Source organism: Carlito syrichta, unplaced genomic scaffold, assembly GCF_000164805.1.
Source record: "Carlito syrichta isolate Samal-C Ts95f unplaced genomic scaffold, Tarsius_syrichta-2.0.1 Scaffold308975, whole genome shotgun sequence".
Taxonomy (NCBI): Eukaryota; Metazoa; Chordata; class Mammalia; order Primates; family Tarsiidae; genus Carlito; species Carlito syrichta.
In genome coordinates, this window is record NW_007253071.1 from 35,939 (window position 1) to 58,615 (window position 22,677).

Below are 22,677 nucleotides of genomic sequence, written 5' to 3' on the forward strand. Positions count from 1 at the left end.
CTCTGCGCCTCTCTGCTGGTGGGAAGCGGGGAGGCCGGCGGAGGGTCTTAGGCGGCCGGCAGGCGAGGCGTGCGTGCACTTAAGAGATGGGCGCCTCCGCACCCTCCGCCGCCCGCGGGGACTGAAGGTAGGTGGAGCCCCAGGAGCCCCGCGCCGGCCCGGCGGCGCCCGCAGCTCCGCGGCGCGGGGGAGAGGCCGGGGCGCCTCCCACCTCGGCGCCCGCGGGGGGCTGTCGCGAGTGTGCCACCTGTTAACCTGGCGCTGCCGCGTCCCGCGCGGGGGGCCGCCCCTGCCGGGCTGCGAGGGCGCCGGCTCGCTGGGGAGTCCCGAGGGACTTGATGTGTGCGCGCCACTTTTTGAGGAATCCCTCCGACTCGAGGCCCGAGCGGGAGAGGCGGCCGAGCTCCAGATCCGCCGAGGTCGGGGGCGGAAGGGCTCAGCGCCTGGAGGGATTCTGGTTTGCGGAAACCTGATTTCCGCGGGACGTGCGCCCGGTCCGGGCGCTGGCGCGGGGACCGGCGGCCGAAGGTCTCCGGAGGGTCTTCACAGATAGGCGCTTTATCGTCTGGGCGACTTTCCCAGGGGGCTGGAGAATGTGGCGGGCACGGGTGAGGGAATGCGAGCGTTGTTTGCCGGGCGGTGGGTCTCGTTGCTGATGCCTCCGTATCTTAGGGGGGGAGAAAAACAACCCCCCAAACACTAACACAAAGCCACGGAGCCTGGCGAGGAACGCTGGGGCGCGCCAAGGGCCCCTCGGCGGTCCTCTGGAGTTGGGACGAGGGTGTGAGGGGCAGTGGAGCCGCAAATCTCTGACGCTCTGGTGCTGTTGTCTTCACAGTGGCCTGAAAGGGTCGTCCGGGATTCCAGTTCTTCCCGAAGGGGCTCGAAGCCACCTCAAATGCCGCGAGACTCAAGAGCAGGCGTCGGGAATGATTATGTCGATTTTCCGAGGACCAGGGTTCGCAGAGCGGAATAGAAGGAAAGGCTGGCTCCTCGGGGGTCCCGCCGGCGTTTGATACCCGGAGGCCTCCAGAATTGCCCGCATAGCCGTGGATCCCGCAGCTTTTCCCTACTGGCATCCCGCATTGTCCAGGAAAAATATTTTGTGTTCACCCAGCTGGTCTTTTATTGCCACCCATACACACGCTTCCTGGCGCAAAGACTCTTCGTTCAGAGTATGCTTCATGTTTTATTTTGTTTTGTTTTATTTTTCGCCAAATATGATCTCTAGTTGAAAGTTTGGTTTTGGTTTTGGATGAATCTGCGAAGCTTACGTGGTAAGGAGAAAGGGCGAACGAGACACGATGAAAGAAAAGTCCAAAAATGCTGCCCGGACTAGGAGGGAGAAGGAAAACAGTGAATTTTATGAACTGGCTAAATTACTGCCTTTGCCCTCGGCTATCACCTCGCAGCTGGACAAAGCATCCATAATCAGACTCACGACCAGCTATCTCAAAATGAGAGTGGTGTTCCCAGAAGGTGAGTGACTTGGCCCAGATGGAATTTCAGAGGCAGAAGGGGTCGGGATTTTCCAGGCGAGGAGTCTACCCCAGTGATAAGTACACACATATTCACACATAGGCACTCCCTGAGAAGGGAAGTTTAGCCCCCCAGCTGCTTGACTGAGGTCCTCGCTGAACTCGGGATTTCTGTGGTCTTTGCTAGGCTGCCACTACGTCCCCATTTACACTTTCTCTTCAGTCCATCAGATGTATTTGGCTGGGAAGCTGCCCAGCAGTCCCTTTGTCAACACTTCAGATAGTGGGCTCAATTGAAAGTACAACTAATCCAAACACGACTTTCTTTTTTATTCCTCTGGTTAGAATTGTATCCCGTAGAAAGCAGGAACACTGCCAGATTCTGTATTTTTGCTAAGTATCGACAGACCCATGTGCGGGGAGCTCACTAAGCCAGGCAATAATTTCTCTAGCTCTGCAAATGAGAAGTTGGCAAATTCGTGAACAGATATGTTGCGAATGCATTCAGTCTCTTGGCTGCTGGGAGCACCTTTATTCTGAGTTTTCAAATAACTCACAGATTCGGAAACTAATTCTGGAGCTCAATGATTTTGCAACTCTGGGCTTGATATGATCTGTAGGGGATAACAGGCTGCTCCCCAAATACACAAGATCGAATTAAGATGACTAGCCCACTTAGAAAATGCCTGCTGGGTGGTAGGTTGACAAGCAGATTCAGGGTAAAATGTCTTATAAGGATGAGAAGTCAGAATAGCTGTGCTGTCGACATGATTTAAAACTTGCATTTAGACGATCAAGATTCACTGCACAGGGCAGGCTTTACAGAACACTGTCCGCTGTAAAAACCATTTATATTCCTTAGAAAAAGGTCACTTCTCTTTTCCACTTGCCCACCTTCTTCTTTGCTTGTATTTAAATAATATAAACACATTTAAATATATATTTTAGATCAATCTTCACTGGGGGAGGAGAATTGGGAAGTGTAAAAGAGGTATTTTTACATAAACAAACAAACAAAAAAATGCAAGAGAAAGAACTCTGTTTATTTACAAATGAGAACTTTTTATTTGATCCCTAGAGGTTTCTGTGGTTGTTGATTTTAGAAGTTTGGGGGTTTTTTTTGTTTTAAGAGCATAGAAGAGGAGGAAGTCGTCATTATTGGGTTTGGAGTTTCACTTTGCTTGATCTTGACATAAAAGTTATTGTCCGAGTCAAAAGCTTGCAGGGCATGCTCCAAATTAGTCAAGGACCCTGAAGGAAAACTTTCACATTACGGTTCAGTTCTGCCCTCGAACTGCAAGTCATGTTATAGTCATTCCCTCTTAAAACAGTTCCTTGAAAAATCCCCATCTGACCCTGGAAAGCACGGGAAAAGAGGTACCAAAGCCTAAGGTTCCTAAAAAGTTTACCTAATTAAAAAAAAAGAAGAGGCGGACGAGGGACTTTATATATACTAAAAACCACATTCCCGGTTCAAACAGCGCTGAGAATCGCTGCTGGGAAAATTACCACTATGGCACACCGACTCTGATTTTAAAAAGATACCTCTTGTCTTTGATACTGTCAGCGCCTACTTGATAAAAATAAAGCGATTGCGGACTCCGCCGGCCGCGTTATTCCTAACAGGATTATTAGCAGTGATTTGTCAGCTCCTGCGGCCTCAGTGGGCTCCCTTTCTGCGTGAGCTCTAGCCGGTCTCGTCAATTATCGGTGCCGATGTCGCTCGCTGTTTGATCAGAAGCAGCATATGGTGCTGCTGGTGGGGCTGCGAGGAGTCGCGGGAGGAGGAGAATAGTGGACCGGCGGGCCGGGGCGGGCCCCGGGCGGGACGGAGGGCCCGGGAGTCGACTGGCCCGAGACGCCGGGTCCGCTGGGTGCAGACCTGAGCTGGCATGGCTGCGGGGCTATGGGCTGCTTTATGCTGTTGTGTGGGGTATTTTTTGGCTTGTTTTATTTTTTCAAAGAGCAAGCTTTTTGTTTAATTCGTTTAATGAGGTGCAAACGCTACAAATTATACACCGCGTTATAAATAAATAGGAAGAACAGAAAAGCAACTCTCCTAGCCAACTTCTCGTTATTTTGAAGAGAGCGCGGATGGAGAGCCCGCTGGAGTCCCCTTGGTGGCCAGGCCGGTCCCCTCTGGCTACTTTCTCAGCGACAGTGCTTTCCGCAGAGGCCCCCACACCTTCCTCCCAAGCCCCCGGCCCCTCCCTCCTCTTCCTTCTGCTGTGAGTGAGTGTGTCTATGGGGAGGAGGGGTGGACGATGTGTGAACTCTGGACACATCATTTATTTCTCCAGCTACTGTTGCGCTCATAATTCACCCGCAGCCCCTACCCAGTGAGCAAGTCAGGGTCCTCCAACGGCTGACTCCTGGGGATGAGGTTTTAATTTGAGGGTGGATGAGCTTCAAAAACCTGAAACCCAAACACAGACCTGTAGAATATTAAAGTACAACAAACAAAAACAAAAACACAACACCTTTCCAAGGGATGACATAGTCACAAGCCGCAGAACCAGGCACAACCTGCAGGGGGTGCCAAATTTGGGTTCAGCATTGAAAGCAGAGGCTGGACATTGGGGTCCACAGCAGTGGGGGAAACTGAGCACTTGATTTGGGTGTAACTTTTTAAGTGATAATCAGTGGAATTCGTTTGAAGATAAAATTCATCTTTACCTTCTGCCTTGAAGCCATCCTAGCACACAGTGTGTCCTCAATAAGATGTTTTTTAAGGCTGGGATAAAGATAGTTATTTCATCATGAAAAACATCTTATCACAGGTAACATATGAACTTTGCAAGGCATATAATCTAAAATCACTATTAATCTGATAACATAGTTATAGGCATAACAATACTGTAAAACTTCACTGTTTTGCTCATATCAAATTTCATCTACAATACCCTGTAATATCAAAAGGCTATAAGTTAAATGAACAAACAAATATCCTTGTGTGATTATACTCACGAAAAGAAAGTGCCGGTCATTTCCCTCCTCCTTCATTTGTTGAGTACATTTTTTTCTCCCGGGGTCTAGTAGCTTCCTTGTCTAGGGGCAAGAATCAGCTTTTATTTACCCAAATAGATAAAACTGAACTGTTGAGGTGAAGGGGGTGGGGAGAGACAGGAATATGGTTACCCAAAATAATTAAGAATAGCGCATTAGGTTGGAGGTCTCATGGGGAAAAGAACTCAGGGAAGATTACTATGAAATCATTACAACTTTCTGTCTCCCAATTGGTCACATATTCTATTCTAAAATAGCCTTGAAAAGAATAAAAAAATGAAACATAGCGATGTATCCATTTTTGGTGTTACAAAAGACAGAATGACAGAATTGAGAGAAAGAGAGAGAGAGGGGCAGATGGCATGACTTTGTGTGCAAAATAGGGTAAATTCAACTAAAAAGAAATATATATTTATTATCCAGCTATCATGCAATCTTGGCTGGGTGCGGTGGCTGGCAGAATAAACTTTGAAAGGATCAGACATGTTTTCAGATCTATAGCTATTCAGAATCTTGGTAACATCACTATCGTTTCACGGTGAAGGTGTCTTGGGAAAATGAAAATAATCACAGAATTGAAATTAGTAACTGCTCAGGAAAGAGAATCTCTATAAAGGACAAGGATGATTAAACAAACCTCCACAGACCGTTTCTATAACATTCACCTCAAGATTGAAATCCTTAATGGCGTTATTTTTTTTTTTTTTTTTGAGGCCGAGAACTGAAAGAGAAAAAGAGGCCCCATTTCCCACGTGGACTGGTGATTTAAGGCTGTTTTTCTTGCTTCTTGGGAAATGATTGAGCATTAGGTTTCCGTGTTTATTTTCTTGCAGAAGTTTTTCTCATTTAAAGGCCTTTAAGCACAGTTTACGCTCCATGCTGGTTTTCTCTGTTTAATGCCAGTTTTGATGTGGACTTAAAATGCGGAGTGCAGAACTAAACTCCGTGCAGAGCATTTGCAAGGCAGATTTATGTGCTAGAAATGGTAGATCAGATCAACGTAAAAGAACACTTTTGTTCTTCAAAGAGAGGAATCATTAATACAAACAATAACACACAACAACAGGAATTCGAACCTACCCACCTGAAGCTAAAACCGGGCTAAATTTCTAGAGGACAAAACTGACTTCTAAGGGAGTTGTCTTCCTTTCTGAAGACTCTTGTCCACTTCGAGCTTTTACAAACACAAATGTGGACACAGAAGGCGAGCTCACGGATGATTCTTGACATGTTTCTCGGTGGGGCCAGGTATTTCTCAAGAAAACGAAATTTGGACCCGGCTAACACCTGATGATTGTAGTGGGCCACCCACTGCCGGGCCTCTGGTCCGGAGAATGTTAAATTTTGGGTGGAGGAGGAGGAACCCCCAAATTTAGAAGGAGTCCCGCTACTCTGGAAGTGCTAAGACCATCCACAGCCAGCAAACTTTGTGCAGGCAGCCCCACCGAGTGGGAGTGGGCGGCTCCTGCGCGTTGTCGCTCGGCCGCGGTGGCTGGGGCGACTAGGGGACAGTTCCCGTGTCGAGGCCCCCGCCCGGCGACTCCCTCAGCGCCTGAAGCACGCGGCCAGCCCGGCACGCGCGGCGTGTCCCATCCTCTGTCCGCGGCGACCGCAGCCCAGGGCCCAACTCGCGTCCTCTGCACAGTCCCCTCGCTTCTCAGGCCGGGCCGGGTCTCTGCCGTCCTCTCCCAGGATCAGAGGCCGCAGGCCGTCCCGGCCACCGCCCCCCGAGGACGGGCAGTCGTCTCAACCGTGAACCAAGAGCTGGTTCGATCGCCGCGCCGGGGTCCCGGCGCCTGGCAGAACCGAAGGAGATTCGCCTGCGTCCCCGGGCTCGGCCTAAGGAGATGGCAGCGCCCAGGCCCGGCCATGTTCGAGGCCCGGGGTCCTGGGAGACATCGCTCGTTGCTTTTCAGCCACCAAGTAGGACACTTTTGTCAACCCCGCATGCATTTTCGGGCCTAGGTTTAGCGCGGACCTGGCCACACCCGGCTGTCCCCTGGTTTCTGCAGTCTCCGTCCTTTCGCGGGAGACTCCGGCGCGGCCAGACAGCAAGCTCGGTCCCGACCCGAAGCCTGAACCCGGGGGCCGGAGCTCAACGAGGGGACGGGGGGGGGGGGGGAAGGGGGAGGACGGCGCTGTGACTTTCGGCATCCACCCCGGATTTACACTAACACTAGTGGATTCCCCGGCGCGGCCGCGGTGGCACCGGTCCCCGAGCGGCAGGCAGGAGGACAGGACACCCGCGGCCGAGGGCGGCGCTCTGGGGGTCCGACTGCAGTGTAGACCGAGTTACGGGCCGGCGCGCTCCCTGACGCCCCCGGGAGCTCAGCAACACCCGCCGGGAGGCCGGGGATGGCCCTAGCACTGGGGTGGAGGCGGGAGCACCCCGGCGCTGGAAGCGGTCTCCTGCCGGGACTGCTTCAGGAGCTTGGTGCCGGCTGGGAACACCCATTCTCTGTCCCTGTTTTCTGCGGAGAGCCCAGCCGCGGAGGCGCCGGGAGGCCGACCACGAAGGCTGCTGGGTGCCTAAACCCCGGGCAAGGCGTGGACAGTGAGCCTGTGGCGAGGATGCGCAGGCTCGGCAGGATGCGTGAGATTTGGAGTTTTCAGGAGGACTCCCTCCAGGCCAGGCTCCCTCACACCCTCCGCTCCGCTCGAGGACCCGGAGTGAGGAGTTTGGCCTCGGAGGGCGGCCCCCGCCTCAGTCCCCAAGTTGAGGTCAGTCCTAGAACGGCTCTTTCGCCCCCACCCCCACTGCCTAGACGGAATATCGCAATCCGTCCGGAAGATGCAGGTTCCCGGGAAAGACTACACGGGGAACACGTTTCTGTTGAGATGTAGTGTTTATTTATTAAAAGAAGGAAGGGAAAAACAAAAAAAAAAGAGGAACAGTAGAACAAGCTCGTCTCTTCCTCCTCTTCCTGTCTGAGTGAAGGCGGAGCTGATGCCAGGTCTGTAATCTGTATTTTGTCAAGGGCATGAAATTCATTCCGAAGGAAAAGCTCGGATCAATTTATTTTTGCTGCTTGCAATAACACAGCTGGATGATGCTTTGAGCTCGCGCTAGACGGGGGCTCATCACTCATTCGCGGGGAACGGGCCTAAATGGTGCCTGTGGGATTAGGTCAATTTTAGTGGATCTACTTCGCCTCATTTGGTTACTAATTGGTTTCTTGTTTTATAAATCGAAATCTCATTTTCAGGAAATTACAAAACCCGCGCAGTCAGTCCATTGAGGTAATCCTTGGGTCAGGGGGTATTTAAATGGAAATGGCTCCGCCGCGCACCCAGGGTAAAGCCACAGTGAAACTTGCCCGGGTTTTCACACGAAATGTGAGCTAGCCCTTTAGAACCATAATAGACACATCCCTTCTAATGCTACTTATGTAAATATGATAAACCAGACTTTAAGGGAAAAGGGGGAGGAGGACCTGGGAGAAGCAAAATTTATCTGCTAGGGTTAATGTGGCATATCTTGGAAATCTTCCAAAATAGATTATGTTTTCCTTTGTCTTCGGCCACTTTAGCCGAGGAAAATCCTTTTGTCTAAAACCCGATTTAGTTATCGCCCCCCTCACAGGGCTCCTTTTCTCTTTTGCAAAACCCCGTTCCCTCGGCCTCACCGAATTACAAGAGAATCTTTAGATCTTGTTCCCACTGTAATCCCGCCGCAAAGGGAGCTGGTTTCCTCCTCATTTTAAACAGACAATCAAAGGATTTGCGAATTTTCTGCGGTAGGTCAAGTGCAGAAACGAAATCTCGGCTCACCCCCCACCCCCTCACCGACTGAAATGGGGTGTGCCAGAGCGCGTCCCGGTGGCAGGAGGCGAGGGGTCCAGGGGGAGGGGTCTCCAGCCCCCTCTCGGGGCACTCGAGGGGGGGGGCCTGGCTGGGACTTGGGGAGGTGCCTTCAGCACCCCAAAGGGTCAGCTCAGCCTTGGTATTACTATAGATCGGGAAATCCCTACAGGTAGCCGAGGGCGGCCGGTCCCTTATGAAACATTAACCCACGCCCGGCCGTGTGACCAGGATCTCGAAGGGGGGGACAGAAAGAGAAGGCAACGCTCCGTGAAAGCGACAGGTCCCCTAAAGAGTGGCGGGGGTGGCGCAGGAGAGGGCGAGGGAGGCCCCGTTAACCTGTGCCGGGACGGGCTGTTTATTAACCTGTGGGGACGTCTGATTTTCCCTCATAGGCGCATACTAATGAGGCCACAACCCGAAACGACAAGCGGCCGGGGCTGGCGCCGGGATTCCGAACCAGGATGGAATCCCCAGAGCCCAGCCCCGGGGATTGTCAGACCAGTCGGGTCGGAAGGCCTTTCCGGGGCGTCACCCCGCCGCTCTGGGACACCCTCAAATTTTTAGATAGAAGACGTTGGTTGGCCCCAAGCGCAGGCTTCGCTGGGACCCTGCCTTCAGTCACCAGCAGCCTCCGCCCGGGCGCCTCGCCCTTGGTCCGCGACGCTTTGGGGCGCCAGGCCGCTGCAGGCCCAAGGCCAAGGGCCGGCGCTGCCAGTGTCCTCTGCTTTCCCTGCGGAGTCCTTTCCCCGGTCCCTTTTCGGCCTCCGCAGCCAACCCCTACAGCTTCTCCTTCCGGGTGGGTATGTCTGATCTGCGAGGGAGGAAAAAATAAAATAAAAATAAAACAATAAAAAAGGAAAGGAAAGGAAAGAAAGGAACCTGTCGGGCCAGAAACCCCGGAGGACAAGTTGGCTGAGACAGGAGGAGTGAAGGGGTGTGCACAGGTGGCTGTGGCCGGGCCCTCCCATTCCGGTCCAGGAGGGACACAAGGACCAGGCGGCGGGAGTCCCTTGGGAAGGGAGGCCGGGGCGGGCTGGAGTCAGGAGGAGGTGACCCGCAGCGACAGAGGCAGCGGAGTCCCGCGTGCGGGCGGGAGCCTCCGTGTTTGCAGAGTGGTGGGGAAATCGTTAGATTTATTTAGATGTGCAAACACCCAGAAAGACCCAATTTGAGCTTAAGGGGCGCCCACGGTTCCTCGTTGCCAGGGTTTTGATCGCTTGCTTAGGAAACAGCTCCTGGCCAACACCTTTAAAAAGTCCAACTCCGTGTTTTATTCTGAAAGATCCTGTCTCATCCCTGTTTATAATGTGCTTGTCGTTGTGTATTTCTTGATGATATTTGTCTGCCCCTTTAATGCAACAAATCACCTTTATAGAAAAATCACCTGTTTTTTGGTGGGGGGAAGAGTCATGTAAGCTTAATGGTTAAAAATAAAAAGATTTAACAATCTAGTTAAAATAACTTTAGCAGCAGCACCGTTGAAAGCTATTGCCCATAAACAGCTCAATTTGGGTCTCTACAAGTTTCTCCTGCCTTATTTTTCAGTTTGTTTCTGCAAATAGGTACTTCTATTTTTAATTAAAAAAACAAAAAACAAACAAACAAAAAAATGACCACGAGAATCCTGAGCGTTTTATTTCTTAGGCATCACAGAAGAAACGGTTTGTGGCAAAGGCTCGAATGATCTGAACGCAGACACATCAGGGAGAGGGGAGATTTTGTTAATAATGTATCGTACCTGGAAAGTGGAGACGGCGAATGTTTTTCCGTTCCAGAAGGAACGAAAATATTGCTAAGAAATTGTTGGCATCTCAAAGTAACCGACTTGAGAAAAGCTCATGAGGTTTTATGGGGGGGGGGGGCATGAGGTGTATTTAAGGCGGGGGCTAGGAGAAAGGAGGAGGAAGTATTTCTCAGGGATGCTAATCAGCGTCGTCAGGCTGGAAGTCATCCGTGAGCAAACGAGTTTTTCCGAAGGGGATTAGAGTCCGCGGCCGAGGGGAGGAGAATGGTTGGAAGCCCCGCAGCCAATCAGAAAGCCCGCCAGGGACCGCTTGGTCCTGGCCGGTCGTCTCAGGTCGCTCCGGACTGGCAGCAGAGTTCTCTGGGTGTCGGACGAGCTCGGACTTGGGGAAAGGATGATGAAAACCTTGGGTGAGAAGTCAAGTGTCTCTCACCCCAGTAAGAACATCCGTGAACCCATGCAAAAGTCATCGCTGGGGTGCGGTGCTGGAGGGTGAGATCCTGCCCAGAGGGCCCTTGGCCTGGGCTCAGCCCTCCCTGACAAACCAGGTCTGGTCCGGGAGAGGAAATCTGACCTCTGCTGGGAAGCTGAGAGGGCGGACTGACATTTACACACTCCCATCCCCTACTGCCCAGGGACTTGGGGAGGGGCGGGGATTCACGATGGTGTCCAGTCGTGGGCGCGCGTGTAGGTGTGACAGTCACAGGACTCGTGGCAACCTGACAGCCGGGACGAGGTACCGTCGCTAAAGGGTGTTTCTGTGTCTCCACAGGGCTTGGCGAGGCATGGGGCCACTCCAGCCGGACCAGCCCCCTGGACAACGTTGGGCGCGAGCTGGGCTCCCATCTGCTCCAGGTACAGGCGCGAGAGTCCGGACGCAACGCTTCGAGGGCCCGGGTGCCTGTCGCTGCCTGGGGCTTCTAGATGCTCAGGAAAAATGGAATCTAGCCTGGACACGGCCCTCTTAGAGCCCCAAAGCTCCTCCAAAAGTTAAAGTTTGAGGTCCCGAGACTGAAAGGGAGGCAAAGTGACAAGTGAGATTCTAGGTTGGAAGCCAGCCCCACCAGGCTCCGCCAGGGTGACCGAACCAAGGGAGGGGGCCCGTATATCACCGTTGGTCTAAGGGAATTGGAGCACTCCAGATCAGGCCGCTGAGGCAGGGCCACTGAAACATTCAAAATGAAGGGTTTACACGAGAAATAACAGGGATCTGGTAGAATTTCCCATCAGTGCTTCAAGCCCACACATTATGGGCTCAGCTGCCTCCGACTTGTTTCATCTCCCCATGAGATTAACGGGTTGCCACCCTATCTCCCAACTGCCCTTATCCCAAGTCAACCCAGGCCGTGTGTAGGCCCTGGCAGTAACACATACAGCCCCAAGGGAATGAGTGTAGTCAGTAAGAGGCGCCCATTGCCTTGCTGCTTGTAGTGCTCACAGTTTCACATTGCCCGTTCCCTGCCTAAATTGCAGAACATGCATTTTAAACTGCAAAACTCCTGGTGGCACTTTGAAGTTTGACACTTGCCCCTCACCCTGCGATCTCTTCAATACTATTCAAGTCCATCAAGGAACTCCTTGTGTGGCAGCCTTGAACCTGAGCAGTGTTGGGACTCTGAGCCGGTTGTCCCTTGGGTGCTGTCATGAGTGGGATCTCTTGGCAGGAGAGCTCCTGTCCCACCACTGCCATGTCCTTTTCTCCCTCCCACATACTGAGGAGTTTTTAGTTTCACAGATCAAAGAAAGGGCTTTCCCTCACTTACTTGGTCACCACACACCTCCGAATGTATCTAGAAAGGTGCCTAATTCTCTTTTCTGAGATGCTTTTTTCTCAGATATACCTGTGTCCCTCCCCCAATCTTTTTTTATTCCCAAATAATTTCCCTCAGAAACATAAACACAAGAACAACATTCAAACCATCCCTTACCCGTACTAGCTCTTTCTAATCTCTTTTGTCCTCTTCACCCCAAATTTCTGGCAGGGTTTACATTCCCAATGCCAATGGCTCACCCCTTCCCATTTGATCCCACAGCCTGCAGACTGGCATCTCTCCCACTCACTTCTGCTCAGACTCCACCACATTTCGACACGAAGAATAGGATGCTCCTCTTCTATCCTAACTGTGCTCATTTATTCCATGGATATGGGAGGATCAATTGCGTCAGACAGAAAGCCCTGCCATCATGGAGTTTACAGTCTAAAGAGAGCAGCCTTACAAACCCACACAGGTGTGCTGCATAGTATACAAGTGGTGTAGGTGCTGTGGGGAGAAATAAGGAGGGGAAAGAGGGAGAGTAGTGCCAAGGAAGATGGTCAGAGGGTCTTGCTGAAAAGTGACATTTGGACAAAGACCTGAAGGGGATAACACTGATGACCTGACACCTCCACCCCCCCATCCCTTGGTTTATAAAATAGCACTGTTTCCCAGATTCTTCTCCTTGTCTGCCAGCTCCTCTTTGATTTTTCCACCACTGGCTGGCCTGCAAATGCTATCATTTCCCCAAGCTCAGTTTCTCCTCTCACAGCTTCAAAGCCATCTGGGTGATCTCAGCCAACACCTTTCTCCACATGACCCCAGCTGGTCTCTCTGGTCTAGACTCCAATTAGAGCTCTTTATTTTCTACTGCCAACTGGACTCATCTAAATCAGCATATATCTGGAATTTAGCATCTTCAAAACAAGGAACATCATCTCCCTCCCCTCAGATTTCCACTCATACAAAATATCACTATGCTTCCTTGAATGTGCAGTCTTGATTAATGATGTCATTCTCTGTTCAATGTCCTCACTGAAACCTTTACATCAACCTCAGCTTCTCTCTCTGCCACACATTAGCACAAAGACAACAGTCAGAGCCATCTTTGAATTCAACTTACCCCTTTCTGTGCCTCCTTGTGACCACTCAATTTCAGGCTTGACCATCCCTGCTACAGCTATCCACTCTGATCTCCTAATCGCTACTCCTTCCACCTCACTGTGCCAAAACAACAACAACCCAAAATACCAACCCCATCACATCTAAACATGCCATTCTCTTGCTTAGAAATCTCTGTTGAGACCCTGATGCCCACAGGAGCAACCCAAAAGTCCTCACATTGACATTCTAAATTCCAAAAATCCATCATGGAGTAGCTCCTCAGCCCTGTCTCTGGTACATTAAACTCATCAACCCAGACTACTCCAGATCTACTCTGTTCCCAGACCCTGTCTTTGCCACATCATTCCTTCTGCTGAGAATGCTCTTTCTCCCTTCTACAATCCAAGCTTCCTCTTCAAGGTTCTGCTCAAACATCAGATCCTCTTTGATTGTTCCTCAGGCCTCTGGTCACTCAGCCTTTGGGACCTTTGCCTGTACACTGGGGTCTGTTCAGCTGTGTGGTCATTATATCTATCTTCAGGACAGTCACCAGTGCTGGACTTCTAGTTTCTTCAGAGCAGGGTCTGAAGGGGCAATGAAAGTCTAATGCTGTCCTTCATTGAGAGTCTGTCAATTTGATGCACCATTGTAAACACACTCAAATATATACTATAGCATTACTCTATGGACTTCTTGTTTGTAAAGCCTCTCATCTCCTAAATCCTCCTGTCCTGGATTCTTTCCAGAGTCACTGGCTATAAACCACTGACTGCCAGTCCTTCCATGTCAACCAGTGCCTACTGCACTGGATCTTTCACAAACTCTGCTATTACTCTTTTTATTATAGAAAACTGCCACTACAAAGTCCTTCAAGACTGACATAGGAGACCTCTGATTCTTTCAGTGACCATCACCCCAAGAATCTACCTTTTAATGTAGAGTATGATTCCCCTGCCCCAGAACTTGTGTGTGTGTGTGACCAACATATCTTCTTTGTTCATTTCATGGCCTTGGAGGGCATCAGCATTGTCCACCACTTCCCCTGGATCTCTTCCATTGGGCTGCATGCCCCAGATGCTTACCAGTGTATCATGAACAAAAGGGGGACTCATGACTGGCTTTTAATGTCCCATTTCCTGCCAGCCCCCCTCCAATCCATCTCTCTGAACTTCTGGCTGAATGTCTCTGAACTTCTGACTGAATGTCTAACAAATGTCCTCCCCCTCCCATTTCTCCAGATGGCCCAGAGGGTCCATTTACTCTATTTCTGCCTCCCCAGACCCTGGATGGCTTCATCTTTGTGGTGGCCCCAGATGGGAAGATCATGTACATCTCGGAGACGGCCTCAGTCCACTTGGGTCTTTCTCAGGTAGGTGAGTGGTCCACACTTCCAGCTGCAGGATATATAGCCAGAGCTGGAGGGAGGGGTCTCCAAACCTTTCATATCTGCATTTCTGGGACTGGAAACCTCACTGCCGGCAGGAAGACTCTTTAAACATGTTGGAATCTCCCGTTTCTTGACTTCCCTTATCCTTTAGCTTCCAGCCTAGGCCCAAACAATGGCTACTTCTGTGAGTCCTTACCATAAACCCGATATCACGGGAGGAGGTTACATATTTACTTCATGAAGTGTGTGCCAGAACATGGCCAGGGAGCTGCTACAAACTATTACTGCTACTACTATTATTACCATCATCATCACTACTACTATTGTTATTATTTTCTTTTTTTTTTTCCTGGCTTCTTTTTGGTTTATTGTTCTTTTCCTCACTTTTTTTAAATGGCCTATCTCTTAGGATTTATTTATTTATATTTTAAAGATGTGGGGTACAATTCAGGGTTAGGTATACAAATGTTCATTATGCAGGTACCCTTATTGATGAGGTGTGCCCCTCCCTCCCCTGGCAGTTTCCCTCAACTGCCAATCCCACTCTCCCTCCCCTGGCAGTTTCCCACTACTGCCAATCACTTTCTCATAGTGTTATAATTGTTCAAGTTCCACTTATGAGTGAGAACATATGGTACTCTGTTCTTTGTTTCTGTGCTAGATTACTGAGTGTGATAGACGCTAAATCCATCCAAGTTGCTGCAAAGTCCATGTGTTTGTCCTTCTTTATGGCTTCATGATATTTCATTGTTTATATGTACCACATTTTAAAAATCCAGTCCAGTTTTGGTGGACAGCATGGTTGGTTCCATGTTTTTGCTATTGTGAATAGAGCAGTAACAAACATTCGTGTGCAGATATCTTTTTTGTATGATGATTTGAGTTCCTCCAGGCATTTTCCCAGTAGGGGGATTGCTGGGACATATGGAAGGTCAATTTCTAGTTCTTTCAGAAATTGCCACACTGTCTTCCAAAGACACTAGTTTGCATTCCCACCAGTGGTACAGAAGTGTTCCTTTTTCTCTGCATCCTCGCCAGCATCTGTTGTTTGTTTTATTAATCATGGCCATTCTTACTGGAGTTAGGTGGTATCTCAGTGTAGTCTTGATTTGCATTTCTATGATGAGTGAGGCTGAGCACTTTTTCATGTGTCTGTTGGCTTGCCTGTATATCCTCTTTTAAGAAGTGTCTATTCATGTCTTTTGCCCACTTTTTAATGGGGCTGTTTGTTTTTTTCCTTTTAGTGTATTTGAATTCCTTGTAGCTCCTACACGTTAGGCCTTTGTCAGATATACAGTTGGCAAATATTTTTTCCCATTCTGTGGGCTGTTTCCTTGCTCTCTTGATGGTTTCTTTTGCTTTGCAGAAGCCCGTCAGTTTGATGAGGTTCCACTTGTCTATCTTATTTCTTATGGTATGGGCACTTAGGGTTCTGATCAGGAATTGGTTGTCAGTTCCAATTTCAATAAATGTGTCCCCTGCATTTTCTAAGGTTCTTATAGTCTGAGGTTTTACTTTTAGGTCTTTGATCCATTTAGAGTTAATTTTTGTGTATGGTGATAGGTAGGGGTACTGTTTCAATCTTCTTCATGTGATCAGCCAGTTTTCCCAGCACATTTACTCAATAGGTTCTCTTCTCAGTGGTTGTTGTTGGAGGCTTTGTCAACGATGAGTTGGTTGAGAAATTGAGGTTTTGATTCCGGAATCTCTATCCTGCATTATTTTCATAGGTAAGGAAGCTGAGGCTTAGATAGGCTGAAATAGGTAGCAAGAAGCAGAACTGGAACTAGAACTCAGGGCCCATTCCGGAATTCCGGCTCCTGTCCTCACCAGCCTGCAGACCCCCTAGCCTAATTGTTGGTCCCTTCACTGGGGGTTCCACCACCACTGGACGGTGATACCCTCCTGTTTACAGGTAGAACTGACCGGAAACAGCATTTACGAGTACATCCACCCGGCCGATCACGACGAGATGACGGCGGTGCTCACCGCCCACCAGCCTTACCACTCTCACTTCGTGCAGGGTAAGGCAGACGCGCACCTGCGACGCTCAGGCCCAGCGCAGGCCCCTTCTGGTTTCCTCCCCCCGCCTTCCCCACTGAGTCGTGGCAGGGACCGCGCCGCTGCTTACCGGGTCCTGAGACTCCATCTACTTCCCTCTCGCAGAGTATGAGATCGAGCGCTCCTTCTTCCTGAGAATGAAATGCGTCTTGGCCAAGCGGAACGCTGGCCTCACCTGCGGCGGCTACAAGGTGGGTGGTTGGAAAGATCCGCGTGACTTGGCGGAGGCGACAGGACGCGAGACAAGAGCGGCGTGGGAGGGTCGTTCCTGCAGCCCCGACCCTCCCCGCCTGGGCCCCCGCCAGTCAGGGCGCTCCATGCGGGCTACGACTCGGTGAAACCCTGGGGTCTACGCTTGCGCACGAAGTCTGGCCGGATCCGGATTCGGATCCTGCGCGGCCGCTGGGCTCCTGACCTGCGGCCCTTAGAGAGGGGCCTCAGGGGTCCCTAAAGCCGTTGAAGGGGTGGGCCACTCTGGTGGATTGGCGAGCATTTAGCGACAGCGTCAGATGTAGACCTTTCGAGCTTTAGCTGGAAGCTGTGGTTCTCACGTCAAATGCTGTCAACATCTAGAAAGCAGGCTGCAGGGCCCTACTTGGCTATTTGGGTGCTTTAGGGTTGGTGGGGCCTAGGCTTCCCTCTGCGTGCTTTATGCGCTTCCAGGTGAGTTCAGTGAGGCGGCGCAGTCCCTTTCCTGAGACACCCTGGAGCACCAAGACGTCGGTGCAAGGGCGTGGCCCACATGGCAGCGTTGGTGGCTGAGTGGAGTCTCACAGCGATCCAACCCCTACCGGGTCTATTTGGGGTTCGCCCTGTGGCTGGGTCTCACCCCTCTCTGCCCGCCGCAGGTCATCCACTGCAGCGGTTACCTGAAGATCCGACAGTATAGCCTGGACATGTCCCCTTTCGACGGCTGCTACCAGAACGTGGGCCTGGTGGCCGTGGGCCACTCGCTGCCCCCCAGCGCCGTCACGGAGATCAAGCTACACAGCAACATGTTCATGTTCCGTGCCAGCCTGGACATGAAACTCATCTTTCTGGACTCCAGGTGGGTGAGCAGGGCGGGAGAGGGCCGCCCCTAGAGCGAGGGCGGCCCTGCTTAGTGACTGAGGGTTTCCCGTCGATCTTATGGGCCCGTTTTGTAGACGAGGCTACTGACCCGGCCCCTGAAAAGCGAGGGTGGGCACCCAGGTCTGAGACGACTGTCTGGGATGAGGGGCACCTCGCGGCCAGTCCGCACTCATCCTGCGGGGGATTGCCCTCCTCAGGGTGGCTGAGCTGACGGGGTACGAGCCTCAGGACCTGATTGAGAAGACCCTGTACCACCACGTGCACGGCTGCGACACCTTCCACCTGCGCTGCGCGCACCACCTTTGTAAGGAGCCTCCTTGCCCCGCACCCACACAACTCTGGCGCGTCCCGGGACTGGGACTGGAATGTGGGTGGGGTGATTTCAATCCATGGCAGGCGGACAGGTGGACTCCTTCGTAGCGGCGCGAGGAGGGGGGAGGGAGGTCTTGGGCACGGGCCCCACCTGTTATCTCTGACGCCCGCGGGCCGCTAACTCAGGTGGAGGGGGCGTTTCTGGGCGGACTCCCCCCTCCCCCAGGAGATGGCTCATTCTTTTATCGCTATCCTTCCCCACCCACGGACCTCACTGAAGACATTAACAGAAACCAAGGCTAGTTCACCTCGCTCACGTGCATCGACTCGCCTCGGCTTTTGAGACAGCTCTGCTTGGAGCTTAGTCTCCCGGGACCGGGAACGTGAGCGTCAGGGTTCAGCTGCCCAGATCCTTTCCTAGTTAGAAAAAGCGAACCTGGAGGAAACCCCCACGTTTATCTGTCCCCACCTTTGCTGATGGTGAAGACACCTGACCAGAGAGGGGCCACCCGTTTATTTTCCCCGCAAGGGGGACGCGAGGACTCGATGCCATGGAGCGGGACTGTCCATTCGTGGCGCCGCTGGCCTGGAGTGTCTCGCGCCTGCCTGGCACAGGGATCCGCAGGGGCCACGGGGCGCCGGCGCGCTCAACGCCAGGGGTTGCACTGGGGGGATCAGATGCGGGCAGGCCGGCTCCCCACCCTCTGCCTTCTGTCTCTCCGTCAGTGCTGGTGAAGGGACAGGTGACCACCAAGTACTACAGGTTTCTGGCGAAACACGGCGGCTGGGTGTGGGTGCAGAGCTACGCGACCATCGTGCACAACAGCCGCTCGTCCAGGCCACACTGCATCGTCAGCGTGAACTACGTGCTCACGTGAGTGCAAGCTTGGGCCGCCCGGGCCGCGCTAGGCGCCCCGGGTCTCCGCGAGGGCGCGGGTGGCGGGCACGTCCGGGTAGGGCGAGGCTTGGCGTGCGCTCCGGCCGCGGGTTTGACTCCCCCACCCCCAAGCGCCGGCTGCGCGCAGAGGAGGCAGGTCGCACACTTTCATCTTTCTTCCTAATATTCTAGAGGAAGATTTAGGAGTTTTTCCAACACAGGCCATATTTGCTTTCTTCTCCCTCTCTCTTAACCTTTTAAGCGAACTCTGCATTAAATAAAAGTCAATGCAGTCGAAAGAGAGTGAGGAGAGAGAGAAAAAGATCCGACGTACGGAGGCATTTATGGTTCACAAACAGGACATCTGTTTCACTTTTTCAAATCTGGGGTTTGAAGTCCTTAATTTTAACCAGAGTCTCCAATCAAAGTGAAGAGTTCTGAGAGAATGCCCTCCCCCCCCCCCCCCGCCCGGCGCCCGGCCCCCACCCCTACTCCCCGCCTCCGCCTCCGCCCTGAACCACAAAGGGGCTTCAGTGACCCGCAGGCTCTGACTTTCACTCCCAGAAAGCAAACCGGACCCGAGCGAGCGCGGCGAGTCTTGGCGGACGCCCGGGGCCCGCGCGCCTGTAGCCGCCTCCCTGGGCGGGAAGCCGGGCTCCGGGTGCCGCCTGCGGGCACCCCTGCCCGGGCGGCGGCCACGGCCCACACTGGAGCCTTGCTCTCTCTAGAACCCGTCGTCGTCTCTGGTGGCCCACGGTGGCCCTTCAGGCTGGTCACGTGGCCTGCGGGTGCGCCGGGGAGGAAGACACGCTCGGTGTGATGTTGGGGAAAGTCGCGTTGCTCAAGGCGGAAGAACCGCTTTGTGTGTGCAGTTGCCGTGTGTGTGTGTGTGTGTGTGTGTGTGTGTGTGTGTGTGTGTGTGTGTGTGTGTGTGTGTAGAGGCTGAAATTCTTATGATTTTAGGGGACCTCAAAGGCTATTTGTCTAGGAAGCGTTGACACACCAGGCACTTAGTGAAATGCTATTTAGACATTAGAGAGTTGGTTAAGGGGCGCTATTTGGAGACTATGCTATAGGTGATGAGGACTAGATTTATTTCACGTTGTTTTAAATTGCCAAATTAAAAATGTAGTAGTTGGAAATATACTTGGCAGTGAGACTATTTACTCTGTGTCCTGTTTAATAAGAAAATTTAATTCAATAGACTTAGAAAATGAGTTTGGCTTAGAATGAGGATTTGATATTCAAGAATAATAGCTGGTTATTAAGAAGAATCTTTTAATTTCTTTCATTTTAATAAACAGTGTTAAAATAAATATTATTAGATTTTTAAATAGAAAAAATACTGTGTATTTTAATACAGAGCAGAAGAGTTGTCAATATTTTGGATGCCACCAAACAAGACCATTGCAAGACTTCATATTATTGAAATAAACATAAGAGAAAATGGTAAAGCATAATTTATAAAATAAGCCACTCTGTGAAGCAGAAGTATTAAAGGGCGAAAAATTATGTCTGCTTATCATGGAAAGGAAACGGACATTCTTTAAGAAGGTGCTTTGTATGTCTGAGGTATCACAAGCATTATACATACACTCTGTTCTCTGGTGGGTGCCTGTGGTTAGTAATCATTTTTTATCAAACAGCAGGGTATATAGTCACACAGACCCATATAAATGATCCAAATGCAAGTTAGACCTCCCAATGGGTAAACTTAATTTATGTTTGGAGTCATTTTGAAATATCCTGTTTTGTTTTCTAGTAGATAAGTGTACATTTTTTCTTCTGCTAGCTCTGTCATTCTTCACATGATATACTTCTTCAGAGCTGCAAAATTAGACAATCAACTTTATAGCAGATTAAAAATATGTAATGAAGAGAAATGATTTACAGAAAAAAAATTTCATGGCACACATTTTTTTCTAAACATTTTATACCTCTGGATGAAAATAGAAATAAACACACAGAAGCGTGTATACACAAGCACACAAGATGAAAAGCTGAAATTGATTACCCTTTTATGAGTCTCAGCTTCAATTCCTTGTATAAAAATTCTTAGAACAATTTTTATAGCTGCAAATGTGGAAACTGCTTTAGATGAAATGTTATCAAGTGGCTCTGTGTGTGTTGACAGGATTTTCATAATGAACAGGTTGCAGTTTGTTTGATGTGTATATCATACATCTGGCTGGAAGTCACTAATTTACATTGTCTTAGCAAATTAAATAGATGGCTATTGATTCTCTATGGTAGTAGGGGACTACCACATGCATTTGTTTTTAGGGCTACTTCCCTGTGAAGCCTGAGAATGATAAGTGAATTCTTTCCAAATACACCACCTCAAACAGTGTACTGAAAACCACAAGCTCCCAAATAATTTGACATGCCAGATGTTTTCCAAATTTTAAACATTTTAATAAATACATTTAAAGGGATTTTCATGTCATGAAGGTAAAAGAGATTTTAAATAAGCATCAGTCAAATGAGGGTGTGATGTTTTGGTGGAAGCTACATTTATAAGCTCATCCCCCCCCCCGAACTTCCTGATTTATTGCTGAAGTTAAAATATGCCTAAAAGAAATCAGTCATTGTTTTACAAAACAAAGGCAATAATAGACATATCTAGTAACCTTGTTTTAATAAGCAGTTGTAACTGTGCATATAGGAAAACGATGATTTTAGAGGCAAGTGTTGTATGCCCTAGTACCTTTTACTGGCTTTTTGTATGCCCACCATGTGTTCTAAAAATTTGGAGAGAAGAATGAGACAACACTATGATTAAATTTTAAACATTCTCTTAGTTTCTCTGGGTCTCTGAGGTTCAATGGAGCTTCCATAACCCTTCATTAAACCTTCCCTCCAAAACAAAACAAAAACTAATTTTCTATAAGATACATATACCCTGTCAGTTTTACTTTTCATATTTAAAAATATCTTCTTATACATTATGAGTACCCTCAGGCTTTGAAATAAGAATTAAGAAAGACAGGCATGTTCTGTGATTATTTTCAAGAGGATAGGACAATGGAGATAGTGTTTAGTTCCAAAGGATGCTGGGGAAAGTTCAGAAAATATTGGGGCAAGGGAAAGTATACTGTGTCAAGACCTATATTATTTTCTTGAATTCATATTTCCTTGTTTAATTGGTAGCGTCAAATATTTATAACCAGCTCAGATGGAAAACCTTAGTATTTAATGTGGAGAAAATTGAAAATGTGGAACAACTAATAAACTATGAAAAGCAATTTCTAGGAAAATGAAGAGTCTTGATTCTATTTATGCTGTTAGACTACCTGTATTTTTAAAATGAGAAATATTCTGCCCCTTTTAAGTATGTGCTAATGAAATGTAAAACTTCTATTTCAAAATACTTTAAAACATACAAACTTTTCAAATACAGTAGTTGAAAGAATGGTGCAATAGCTATCCATACTCATATCATCTAGATCCAATAACTGCTAACATTTTGCCATATTTGTGTCTTTCTGCCTATATGTGTCTATTTTTGTGTATATATTTTTCCCTGCTACATCATTTCCAAGTAAGCTACATATCATGATACTTCATCCTTGAATAGCATATTTTTCCTACATAACCACTGTAGCATTTATGGTGGCACATTTAAAGTGTTCAGAATTATTGTGTATAGAAGCTTACAAGAATATAGATGAGAGTTAATGATGCCATTACAAGCAATCTGACACTAATACTTATCAAGTACTCCTTGGTGAATGACCTCAGTTAGGCTGATTGGTGGACAATATTTTGTGAGAGGACTTCTGTAGGATATAGATCCGAATGTTACTCATCTAAACTAGATGACTAATGATAATTGTAAGCTAATACAATTTTGATATTGTGTCTGGAAGGTAAAGGAGATTAGATTGAGTTAATTATTTTGGACATTTTTGAGATTTAATATGCCAACCCCTTTTTGTTGGCAAAGAAGGCTTATCTGCTTGTTTATTTTCTCAGTTTAAGATGAAGCACTTCTTTAGTGGAAAATCTCACATGGTGTTTTGGAGTGCTTAACTGATCATATAGAAGGAAGTAATTTTCTGTGTTAAAATTTCTGTTTC

The 22,677-nt window shown here is 49.4% G+C and overlaps 1 protein-coding gene across 1 annotated transcript in view; it reads left to right on the top strand.

The window, feature by feature from the left end:
• SIM1 (single-minded family bHLH transcription factor 1) overlaps positions 1-22,677 on the top strand; it is an 82,350-nt gene continuing 59,673 nt past the window's right edge. The window contains exons 1-9 of the mRNA XM_008066498.2: positions 1-127; positions 839-1,479; positions 10,805-10,887; positions 14,170-14,259; positions 16,193-16,301; positions 16,444-16,529; positions 17,187-17,386; positions 17,607-17,713; positions 18,448-18,595. Coding sequence (XP_008064689.1) covers positions 1,305-1,479; positions 10,805-10,887; positions 14,170-14,259; positions 16,193-16,301; positions 16,444-16,529; positions 17,187-17,386; positions 17,607-17,713; positions 18,448-18,595 — 998 coding nt within the window. The 5' untranslated portion in view covers positions 1-127; positions 839-1,304. The remainder of the gene's footprint in view (positions 128-838; positions 1,480-10,804; positions 10,888-14,169; positions 14,260-16,192; positions 16,302-16,443; positions 16,530-17,186; positions 17,387-17,606; positions 17,714-18,447; positions 18,596-22,677) is intronic.